At 41.9% G+C, this 12687-nt stretch overlaps 1 protein-coding gene across 2 annotated transcripts in view; it reads left to right on the top strand.

Annotated features, from left to right (window-relative positions):
- The window catches only part of MYO3A (myosin IIIA), a 171449-nt gene that overhangs the window by 154537 nt on the left and 4225 nt on the right, over positions 1 to 12687 (top strand). Inside the window, exons 30-32 of one of the 2 annotated variants that reach the window (XM_030837214.2) lie at positions 3773 to 3879; positions 10320 to 10360; positions 11716 to 11859. The exons of the other annotated variant lie outside the window; for it this stretch is intronic. Coding sequence (XP_030693074.2) covers positions 3773 to 3879; positions 10320 to 10360; positions 11716 to 11859 — 292 coding nt within the window. The remainder of the gene's footprint in view (positions 1 to 3772; positions 3880 to 10319; positions 10361 to 11715; positions 11860 to 12687) is intronic. 2 annotated transcript variants of the gene reach the window in all.

Here is a 12687-nt window from a genome sequence, read left to right as displayed (position 1 = left end):
ACCATCCAAAAACATATGGTCGCACTATTTTTTTTAAGTCATAGGTAAAAATAGTAAGAAGTATGAGATTAAGTGTTGCATTATTTTGCTAGGGCTGCCATAACAAAGTTCCACAGACTTGGGGGATTAAACAACAGAAATGTTATTTCCTCACAGTTGTGTAAGCTAGAAGCCCAAGATCAACGTGTTGGCAAGTTTGGTTTCTTCTGAGGTCTCTCCTTGCCTTATAGATGCCGTCTTCTCCCTCTGTCTCCGCATGGTCTTCCTTCTGTGTGTGTCTGTGTCCTAATCTCCTCTTCTTACGGGAACACCGAGCATACTGAATTAGTGAGGCCATAGTGACCTCACTTTGAAGACCCTTTCTCCAAACACCTTCATATTCTGAGGAACTGGGGATTAGGACTTCAGTGTATGAATTTTGAGGGGACACAATTCAGCCCATAACACGTTTCAAATAAATTGCACAGCCTGTGAGTACCATTGATGTTCACGTGAGACGGAGATGACTGGGCCATCTGTGAAAGCTTCATGGAAGAGGCGGAGGTGGAGACAGGCATTGAAGAATGCTTAAGATTTCAGTGAGGCCATGAAAAACCTTTCTATGAGACGAGAATAAGCAAAGTTACAGCTCTAAACGTGGTGTGCTGGGGTTCCAGTTAGGTAACGAGGCTGACCAGAGGATGTAGTTCATTTTGGGGGGAAGTGGGAGATAAATTGGAATGGCTGAGATTGTAAGTAACTTGGATTTAGGAGAGGTTTCGGTTTAATGGAGAAGGAAAAACGCATCACGAATTTTTGGAAAGTGGAATTTCATCATGGTATTTAAGGAAGGAAAATCTGGTTTTCATGTGTGAGATAAAGCACAGGGCGCATTAAGACGCTGCCACGGTTGTTAAATGAGCAGTTTAGCCCAGGATGGTAGCAAGGGTAAGCAAGAACTAGTGGATGAGTATTAGGCATTTTAAAAAATGTGTCAAAAAAGTTGACAGAATTTGCTGATTGCCTGCTTCCAGGAAACGAAGAAGAGGAATTAGGCGCGGGTGACATCAGTATTACAAACCTGGGGGACAGAAATACAGTGCCATTAAGGTCGTGGTGTACAGAATCTTAGATGGAGAAGAAAGATGACCCCTGACTCACCTGAGTCTGAGAGTTTGAGATGCACGTATTCAACAGGGGTAGGAAATTAGGGCCGAGCTCTGGTGGATGAGAGGTTCTAGCCGAGTTATGGATTGGGAAATCACCTGTAGGGAGTCATTGTGCAAAGTACAAGGAGCTGGGAGCACCATGATTCATTCCAGGAGGCGAAGGATTGTTTACGCATCCAGCAAACTTTTATTAAGCACTTACTATGTGTCAGGCATTTCCTTAAGTGCCAGGAATACAAAGGTAAATGAGATAAGGTGTCTTGCGCGCAGAAACCTCACCCTCAGTCATGAAGGGAAGGGGTGGTCGATAATGTTAAATGGTCATGAAGTCAGAGATAATAAGGACAGAAAAGTGGCCTTTGGCTTGGGCAGTAAAGTGGTCACCCTTGACTGTCTAGAAGGCAGGTTCTATAGAGTCTTGGTGATAGAAATCAGACAGAATGGCAACATTTGATGAGAAAATGAAGAAAGAGCAAGACTTCCTTTATTCCCAGAATCTGTTTGTTTTTCCCTTTTGTGGCATTTATTCAGGTTCTTTGCCACCTTAAATTTATTTAATTGCTATTACAGTAGTAATATTCTGATATTTTAATTCAGACTTTAAATAATATTAAAGTCAAGTTAAAATTTAGTCCCTGGTCACCTTTATGTTTCTAAAAACATAACTTGATACTGTATTTTAATGTTTCTTGCCATTCAGACTCAAATAAGATATATAAGTGCATATGGCCAATACATTTAAAAATAATAAAACTTGACAAGAGCCAATAAGAGCTGTTTAATAATCAGCCCTGGGGCTTCCCTGGTGGCGCAGTGGTTGAGAGTCCGCCTGCCGATACAGGGGACGCGGGTTCGTGCCCCGGTCTGGGAGGATCCCACATGCCGCGGAGCGGCTGGGCCCGTGAGCCATGGCCGCTGAGCCTACGCATCCGGAGCCTGTGCTCCGCAACGGGAGAGGCCACAACAGTGAGAGGCCCACATACTGCAAAAAAATAAATAAATAAATAAATCAGCCGTGGGAGAGAGGATAAATAAGGAGAAGGAAAATAATAAAAGACCACTGTTTTTGGTGGTGGCGAGAATTCAGGTTTTACCATCTTTCCTCGTGCCTGTGATGGTCTAAGACGGGATTCAGCTAGGGCTCCGGTATCTGGATTCCCTCCACCTCCTCTGTCTACTCCTTTGGAGGAAAAGGGAGAGAGAGAATGGGAGATGAACCTCCAGGGATTGGTTGGAAAGTTACTTTTACTCCTCCTATCTATAACTGATCTCTATTAACGTGGTCTCATTAACAAAGATCCCGTTTTCTTTTGTTTTATTCTAAAAAGGACTGTAACGAATGATTGTCCTGGTTTGCACTGTTCCATGCCTTACACCACGATGACATACTCCCAACTAGCTGATCTATCTTTGTCATCCAGCAATTTCCCATAAATTTTAAAATGAATGAGTTGGATCACGTTAGGATATGAATGCTCTTGTGATAAATACGTTCACACAGTGAGCTGGGGCTGGGACTAGAAAGTTAGGCATCTGTGAGTCTCCCTCCTGGTTGGAGCAGTCTTACGCTGCCTGTCACGGCTGCTCACACGTAGTAAGTGTGGAGCATTCATTGATTAGATTTGACTTGATCTGATTAGAATCGTTTGGAATAATTCAGTTCCTCTGTGTATTTCTATCTCTGAGGATTAGGAATTATTGTTGCCCCATTATTATATGCAATAATGATCCCTTGATGCCCTTAAAGTCCGGCTGAGAAACGTGTGCTCCGATACCTGTTGAAGGTAAGCCATTCTCCAGTGAGCACCCATCCCCTACTCCCAACCCAACCCTGATACATTTATCACAAATGCACTTAGGGGATGAGGTGGTCAAGAATCATGAAAAATAGACAGAAATGGTTTGTAAGCGGCCTATTAACTCTGTAGACATAAGGCCACTTGTAACAAAAGCACTGACAGCAAAGTGTGAAGATCCTCAGAAACTCTGATGATGTTGCCGCAGGTTTGAGGACTTGGCTCTATCAAAGAGCAGGGAGAAGAGGACAAACCTAGTTCTTTCTTGGCCAAGGATTCTAAAGTCCGATCTGAACATTCTAATAGTTTGAGATTCTGAATATTGGTGAATATCTGTCCAGCCTGCAGTTGAGCTGTCTCTTGGTTTGGGTCATAATACGAGGTGGTACTTTAAAAAATGAGGATCATGCAGTGTTTGGATGGATGGATGGATGGATGAATGGAAGGATGGATGGGTCACTCTGTAGTGCCAGTGACGGGGAGGCAAGGAGACAACAAGATTCTATGAGCATAATCCTCCTTTCTAGAGATTTTATGGCAGCTTTGTCTGCTCGCTCCATCCACCCTCAGCTGCCATTCCACATTATCGAACTGTGCGTTTCTTTTCTTCCCCTTAACTTCTCAAAATCCTAGACCACTGGACAATCGGAAGGAAACACATGATGAGGAATATAATAAGGGTTGGTGGGGGGAGCCAAGGAATTTCCTCTTTCTCCCAGTTTTGGCCCCAGTTGTATGTATATAATTTGTTGTTTAACACAAACGGTAAACTGTGCTTGATGCTAGCCTTTGTAACTGAGTGCTTGTTTATGATCGCCTTCCTTGTAGGTATCTCCAGAGGAGAGGGGCCAAAAATACTGAGACCTCCGAGGCGGCCCCGGAAACCCAAAACACTAAATAACCCCGAAGACTCCACGTACTATTCTCTCCTGCATGTAAGTGGCTCACTCTCGTTCTCAGGTGGGAGCCGTAGCATCCCCTAACAACAGCGTGGAAACTGACCATACTAGTCCTGTCAAAAGGGAGGGCTTTGCAAAGGAGATGCGCCTCGGTTTCTGCTTACCTGCCCCTCCCTTGACTGACAGTCTGGGCACTTGGCTGTCCGCCAACCCCTCTTCCTCAGGGTCCACGCCTCTCCCGCAGTCCTGTAACCCCTGTGCCCTCCCACCGTTCTCTCTTCTGGTCCTGTAATCTGAGCTGCTGTGCAAATATCAACCCAGAAAGAGAAGGGCCTCACAGCAGGAGCTCTCCAGGGAGGAACCTTAGTGTAAATGGACGGGGAGAAGGAAGGGGGAGGAAGAGACATTTACTGAACACCTTTTAAATCCCAGGCCCAGAGTGAGGTGTGTTCACACACATGGTGAGATCGAATCTTAGAGCCTGGAGGGTGGCATCCGCATCTCACAGATCAGGATTCTGAGACACGGATAAGGCACCTGTTAGCTGTCAGGGCCATTAATTGTACTGAGGTCTTCTGGTTTCCCTGCTCCCGTTGACTCGCGGTGAGCAGCCTGGGAGCTCTCGGCATCACCCCTGCCAGCCTGCCCTTCCTCTAGGTTCCTGTTCTCCGTGAATGCCACCAGCATCTGCCCGGTTACCTAAACCAGCAAAACTGCGAGGCATCCCGAATCTTGCCTGCTGATCAGACACGCTGAAGTGGGACTCCTCCCCACAAAGGCTCGCTCTGATTCATCTTCTGCTTCTGGCCTCACGGCAGCTACCCTGTTTCAGACCGTCTCATTCCTCACCTGGAGTAGTTCAGGCCCCACCTAACTGCTTCTAATCTCAGCTGCAAGCCATACCAGAACATTTCTCTAGACCATAACTTTGATTGTGTTCCTCCCTGGAGAGTCCCTCTAATGGCTCGGCAACTCTTTCTGCACCAAGTCCAGACTCCTTCGCCCCCGTGCCCACTGGCCAGGGTTAACTGCCGGCACCTCTGCCAGTGCGTGGCCTCCCACACTCCCGAGTCCTTTGCACCTGCTGGTCCTTCCATTTACAATACTTATTCCCCCTCTCACTTCCTGCTGCCACAGTGAAGACAGCAACAACCCTCCATGTCCTTGTAGAGCCCAGAGAATGTTTCCCATGAGTTGCAATTAAGTTTCCCACCTCCCCGGCCATAAATGAAGGTTGACTTTCAAATCAACCATCTCCTGGTCCTCTCCCTTCTCTCTGCTGATTTCTCTCCAGTGTCTTTGGAAGGGTCCTCTTCCCCTTGGTGTTGCCTAGGGTTCAATCTTAGATTCTCTTCTCATCTCATTGCCTTCGGACAGTTTCATCAGCTGCCATGACATCAGTTTCTCCTGATTTCTGAATCCTGGTCTCTGGCTCAGATTCTCCCTCTGACTCCAACCTCAAACATCAGAGTACCTAGTGTTTGTTTTACATATTCCACGTGATGCACGAAGGCAGTCATACGTATATATACATTCACCTATATACTATGGGCAATACACACACACCTCCCTATATGCTATGGGTATGTACACACACCTACCTATATACTATGGGTATGTACACACACCTACCTATATACTATGGGTACGTACACACACACCTCCCTATATACTGTGGGTATGTACACACACACCTCCCTATATGCTATGGGTATGTACACACACACCTCCCTATATGCTATGGGTATGTACACACACACCTCCCTATATACTATGGGTATGTACACACACCTACCTATATACTATGGGTACGTACACACACACCTCCCTATATACTGTGGGTATGTACACACACACCTCCCTATATGCTATGGGTATGTACACACACACCTCCCTATATGCTATGGGTATGTACACACACACCTCCCTATATACTATGGGTATGTACACACACCTACCTATATACTATGGGTACATACACACACACCTCCCTATATACTATGGGTACATACACACACACCTCCCTATATACTATGGGTATGTACACACACACCTCCCTATATACCATGGGTACATACACACACACACACACATACACACACCCTTTTATTACTGTGGGTACATATGCACACATCTATATACTGTGGGTACATACACACACATATCCATCTGAAATACACAATTAAATGGTTTTCAGTATAATCACAGAGTTGTACAACCATCACCACAGTCAATTTTACTTATTTTTAAATTTATTTTCAAAACAATTTTAATTGAACTATAGTTGATTTACAATGTTGTATTAGTTTCAGGTGTACAGCAGACTGATTCAGCTATATATATATATATAGCTGATTCACAAATGAGTCCCTGCCCCCAAGAAGCTTACTTTGTCATTGTACTGTTATTTTTAAAATGAATATAAATTGTTTTCATGCATCTTAATTTATCAGTGACTGGAAACCTTTTTATAACCCTGGGTCTTGAAATCTGTGGCTTCAGTGAAACATAGAAAACTAGTATATTATTTGAAGTGAAAACACACCATGGGTTCATATTTATCTGGCCTTTACCCAGATTTGGGGTGTTACACGTAAGTGAAATTTATAGCTGTGATGGAGCCCTACCCCCTTTAACCATCAAAGCATTCTCAGTACTTTTAAATGGTTTTCACAAACATCCTTCTCAAATACATTATACTGCACATTTTAAACCTTTTCTTCATGACCCAGGTCACTGTAGTGAGCAAAAATGTTTGTACTTTATTCAGAACTATGCTTAGCAGAGAGGCTCCCTGACAGCCGTATCTAAAGTAACACCTGTCTCTCTGTATCCTCCTGGCCCTACTTAATTCTTCTTCACAGCAGGTATAGATATGTATCTGCTTGTCTCCTGGCTGACTCTCCCCTGTGGACTAGAAGCTCCAGGAAGGCAGGGACTTTGCTCACTCTTATGGCCCCACTGTTGCTCGTCATGAGACTATTTGCTAAATAACACACAACTTACTTTAGACGAGGCTCTCAGGCTGCCGAGCTGTGGACAAGACACCCCTCCCTCATGCTTGCCCGACACGAGCAGCTGCGCTGACAGATGTCTCACCTGTTAATACAGCTTTCGTTTCTCCTTGGATGCCACCACTTAGGGTGGTCATTCCGACTGCCTTAACATCAATACTAGCTCTCTTCTATGATTTGATGCTCTTAATCTCCTACATCTGGGGAATGTTGCTGTTGTCGTGTCCAAAATAAGAGTAAGCTGAAGCTTAGAAACGTGGCTGTGGAGGAGAGAACATCAGCTGAACGCTCACGCCCCATTGTCACGGCGTGTGGTGTCTGCTCTAACACGTAGAAGCTGTGCAGCCATCAGCAAAATGACTCCATGCCAACAGCTTCCTCAGGAAGTGAGTAATGGACCCCGTCACATCACAAGTCCCTTCCGGTCCCATTATTTTTCTGGGGCTTTCCCTCAACCACAGCAGTAGGTGGTTTGGCCACTTCCAGGTCCCTTTTTTGTTATGTCTATATTTTGGCTACCCTCTTCATCCTTGTGAAGGCCTCTGAATACATTATATATTCGTGTATTTCCAAAAGGGAAGTAAGACTGTGTCCGCCATGATGTAATGGTGAATTTTAAAGTCTTACGATAAAATGTATTTCTTTATGTCAGGTGGGAGGGAGAGGGAGTGAGATGCAGTGACTGAGGAATGGCTTCTTCAGTCCTCTGAGCTCAGACCTCTGTTCTTTCAAAGGCCTCCTCAAGAAACATCCTCACTGGATATCTCCTCCGTAAGTCATCTCTGTTTCCTTGTCTTTCTCTCTTCTTTACTCTAGTTTGATAAGAAACGGCCATAGGACATTTGCTTCTTCTTTTGCATTTAAAATCTCAGGTTTGTAATTTGTCATATCAAAACTCTGATTGCAAACATCATTGGTCTTAGTAATTCAGGCATATCTCGCTTTATTGTGCTTCACAGGTACTGTTTTTTTCTTTTTTCTTTTTTTTACAAACTGAAGGTTTGTCACAACCCTGCATTCAGCAAGTCTATTGGCACCATATTCCCAACAGCATTTGCTCACTTCCTGTCTCTGTGCCTCTTGGTAATTCTTGTAGTATTTCAAACCCTCCACCGGCAGTTTTATGGCATTTCTAGCAATAAAGCATTTTTAAAATAAGGTATGCATTTGTTTAGACATAATGCTATGGCACACTTAATAGACTATAGTAGAGTGTAAACGTAACTTTTATATGCACTGGGAAACCAAAAACATTTGTGTGACTTGCTTTATTGCAGTGTCCTGGAACCAAACCTGCAATATCTCCGAGGTGTGTGTGTAAATGCTCCTAATATACAGTCCTGTGTGATAAAATTCATATTAAGTCCTCTTCCAGGAAATGCAATATCCTTCTTCATGATCAATAATGCCATTTCATACGTCCCTTTAGCCCTAGAGCCTAGGGGACTGAGAGACAACTAACTGTAAAGCTCTGTCTTAACACTCATTTCTTCCTCCCGCTTTGTTCCTGATTTACAGCTCCTATTTTATTACCTTGATTACATAATTGCTTCTATTATAAACCATCTTAAATAATTTTTGGAAAAATATATCATTGAATTACATTTCATTAGACTATTCTAGCACAGGCAAGAGCGAAATAAGCCCAGACAGTATTTACTCTTCTAAGAATTCCTGTAACTGAGAACCAGCTTGTCCACACCATCTCCCAGGTGGAAGTGCTGATCCAGAATAAAAAGGGGTCCTCGCCAGGGTGGAACGTTATTTGATTCTTGGTTGTAGAAAGGGGATCTCTGTTACTCAGCATCATTTTGGATTATAGAAAATGGTTATCAAGGACAAGAGAGACGTTTCTTTCAGATGATCAAGGAGGCAGGACCTCTTCTGTTAAGGCAACCACCACAGCAAACACCACCCTGCTCCCAGGGATCATTAACTGAACTGCTAGGGGCCGTTGTGCTTATGCTGGTAATAGCATTATTTGTAAGCACCTCCTAGCCTAGGGCACTGTGTCAAGAATGTGAAGTAACAGGAAGCGGGAAGGACAGGAATGTAATTGGTGTCCTGCCCCTTACATTGTTACTTCCTGAATGGTCCACTCCCAGACTTGATGCAGGAAAGCATTCATTTCCACCTCATCCACCCACTAAAATACCAACGATAAGAATAAAAGGAACTATGAACTATTTGCCTCATCTAACATTTTAAGTTATTACAAATGATAAGTTATGAGAAAAAAATGATTCAGTATGTCTAAGGATAACTTGGGAAAACCCTAGATATTTACAAACCATTATTATTATTATTTTTTTTTTTTTGCGGCATGCGGGCCTCTCACTGTTGTGGCCTCTCCCGTCGCGAAGCACAGGCTCCGGACGCGCAGGCTCAGCGGCCATGGCTCACGGGCCCAGCCGCTCTGCGACATGTGGGATCTTCCCGGACTGGGGCATGAACCCGCGTCCCCTGCATCGGCAGGCGGACTCTCAACCACTGCGCCACCAGGGAAGCCCACAAACCATTATTAATTGACATTTTTTTTATCTTGCACTTTTATGGTGCCACCCAACTTGATACTTGCATTAGGGTTGCCACAATTATAATATCTTAAGCTTGTTCAAGGTGAGTGTGGTATTTGTTTTCTCAGCCTAAAAGACATATATCTTCTTTTCAACATGTAAATATAGGAGTTCAAATGCATTGAGCTAGAACACAGTGAAACACATGACTAATGTCACAATACAAAAGAGAATACTGCTTTATATGTAAGATTAAATGAAATACCACTTTGTTCAAATTGAATTACTGATTAAAATATATCTAGTTATTTTTATACTTAAACATTCTAAAGTATGCCGTGATACATCAAATTTCCAATTTTGAAAAAACATTTTGCAGTGAACATATGTGTCATCCATGCTGCTACTCTTATGCCATAAGTGGGCTCCTATAGGTTAATGAAGTCAGATTTCCATTCTTCTGTGTCCTGTTGCAGCTGCCCTAACTATCCACCCATCTGCTTTACCTGCAGACAAGGATGACATCAAAGCAGCCTAATTAACCTGCCTAAATACAACTACATTTGTGATAGAGAGATAGACTTTCCAGAAAGTCTGACATTTTGTCCCCATTTGTAGGTAGATAGACGTTATGTAATCTTGTATAGACTGGTCACCACTGTGTGGTAAACTCTTTTTTTATATGGGATGCAAAGATTAATTTCATTCCCGGCCTGGTTAAAAAAAAACAGCAACACAAATTCATAATTAGTAAAATTTGAGTAAACTAAAATTTTTAATTGAGTACAATTTCTTTAGATTGTAAATATATTTTATCCACTTGCTTATTTCTAAATCAGCTTTATAGGAATACATTTATATGTTAATACTATAGTAAGATATAAATTAATCCTATTAAGATCATAATATGATATAGAGTCTTTTTTAATTATTCTATTCTGTTTAGAAGTCAATCCAAGAAGAAAAACGAAGATCGAGGAAAGATAGGTAATTATTATGTCTAACTTTAATGTCATCTTCTCAAACCAAAATATAACTCCATATGTTCAAATTATGATTAAAAACCACCCATTTTATGTGGATAGATTTTGGGAAGTAGTATGTTCTCAATACATTTATATTATACATATGAGGTTTATATGTAATTTATAAGATCTTACCTATCGGAAATATACTGCGATAACACAGTGCAAGTTATTTACTGAGAACTCAAACAGTTTTTAATAAATTGTACCGTCCAGTATGGAATTTGCTTTTCTTGTCCCATTAATATGGTTTTGATTGAGCAGTTTGAGCATGCTCATGTTCATGAACTTTCTTTCCCCAAACTCTTTGTACTTTTTTGTTCTTCAACACAAGCTAAATCACTTTTTATAATGTTTATGTATTTGTTAGGAAGATGAGGTTTTTGTCACCTGCGTGTGTGGCCCACTTCTATTCACACTATTCCCCTTTCCCTATAATATTTCAGCCCACCAGTGCTTTACTCTTTTAATATTATATTTCAAGCAACGAATTTCCGGACAGTGCTCAAAACAATCGAGGGTTCTTCTATTAAGCATGAGTGGACACAGAGTTCCGATTTATGAATCAGTGGCATTCTGAAAGTTCATTTATAGATTGGTATCTTAACTTGAAAAGCAGTTTTCCCCAAAGTACTGTAACACCCAGTAGTTTTTCAGACTGACACCTGTTGACCTTAGATGAAGTTCCATCAGACCAGAGATACCGAGTACCACAGGAACCAGAGTGCAGTTTGACTAGATCCAAGAATGAAAACGGTTGAGGACACACCCCTGTGTGTGTGTTGTGTGCAGAAATTAAAATCTAGCAGAGAAATCAGTCCCCTAAAGACACAGGGGTAGGGAAGGACAGAAGGTTACCTGTGAAGGAAGTAAGGTAAGCTCATGACACATGATGTGCCTCAGTGGGCTGATAAAATTGGGAAGTGCTTGTGTTAGTACATAAAGGCCAGCTTTCCTCATGGTGGCCCAAGGGTCAGTTGTGAGTCCTGATGTAGACTGGCCAAGTGAGCATTATAATCACCGGCTATCTAGTAACTACTAGTTTTGTGCCAAGTTGAACTTGGAAAGTGGTAGAACTTGGAAAGGCTGTCCCAGCAGCTAATGCCCTCTTAAAGGTAAGAAGTGAGGGGTTTGTTTTTCTTTTTAATTTACGGTATATACTGTTTTTGCACATTTCAAGACCTCTCTCATTCCTGTTGACATACATGTGTTACTGCTTAATTATCGTAAATACTTTAAACGAAGAAAACAAGTATCTTGTAAGTTTAAGTGAGTAGACAGCTTGATACTGTGGTGTGTTTATGTGTTCATTTGCAGTCAGGGAAAATTATTAGATTTGGAAGATTTCTATTATAAGGAAATTTTGCCCAGTCATCCTGGACCAGAGGAACACAACCTTAGTTTAAGAGAACGAAGACAACAGCAAGAACTCCAGAATCAATGTTTTAAAGCTGATGAAAGGTAATAAACGTACGTTGAAGTACAGCATTTTCAATTTTATACTCACCATTCCATTTCTAAAGCATTTTCATTTACGTATGGACTAATGACAAAGCGTTCTTACTGAGCATTGCGTCTTATGATTGATGTGTTGTTTAAAAGTAAAATCATAAGGATTATGGTAAGGTAATCAGACATCCCAGTTTTTCTAGCACAATCCCGGTTTTTACCTGTTTTCTTGGTGTAATCATCAAAAGCACTCCCTTTTAAAAGTTGTTTGGTTTGGATGATAAATTATGTGGTCATACTATATAATTATAAACAATATCTGTGTTTAATAATATCCAAAACCTGTGTTTAAGCTCTAACCAGTGTGATTTCATTTACTTATTGGTTTCTCGATTATGCTGTGTAATTTCTCAGAATCAGTGATGTCAGACCAAAAACAAAAAATTGAGGAGAAATATTCATACAGAAATATGTATTTTGGATTTGATTTTCACTTTGCCACCAACTTTGTTTGACATTTAACTTAAACCATTTGTAGCTTACTTACTACTTTGGGAATGTTTTTTTCTTTCCCCAAAAAATTCTTTGTAAAGTTTTGAAATTGAGGGCACATAATAAGATGGACATGTGGTATATGAGAAATGGGAGCAGCGCCAGGCAATGAAAAGCTGTTTTTCCAAAATCCTAAGTGAACACCCTGTCAGCCCAGGGCACGCAGACCCCCCACATAGCTGCCTCTTGCACAGTGTGCTATGTGGTTAAGAGAAGAGGGTTTAGAGCGAGATGGTCTCAGATTTGGGTTCCAATTCTGCCACTTAGTAGCTGAGTGACCTTGCAGTG

Source organism: Globicephala melas, chromosome 2, assembly GCF_963455315.2.
Source record: "Globicephala melas chromosome 2, mGloMel1.2, whole genome shotgun sequence".
In the NCBI taxonomy this organism is placed as follows: Eukaryota; Metazoa; Chordata; class Mammalia; order Artiodactyla; family Delphinidae; genus Globicephala; species Globicephala melas.
This window is presented reverse-complemented; position numbering and strand designations above follow the sequence as displayed.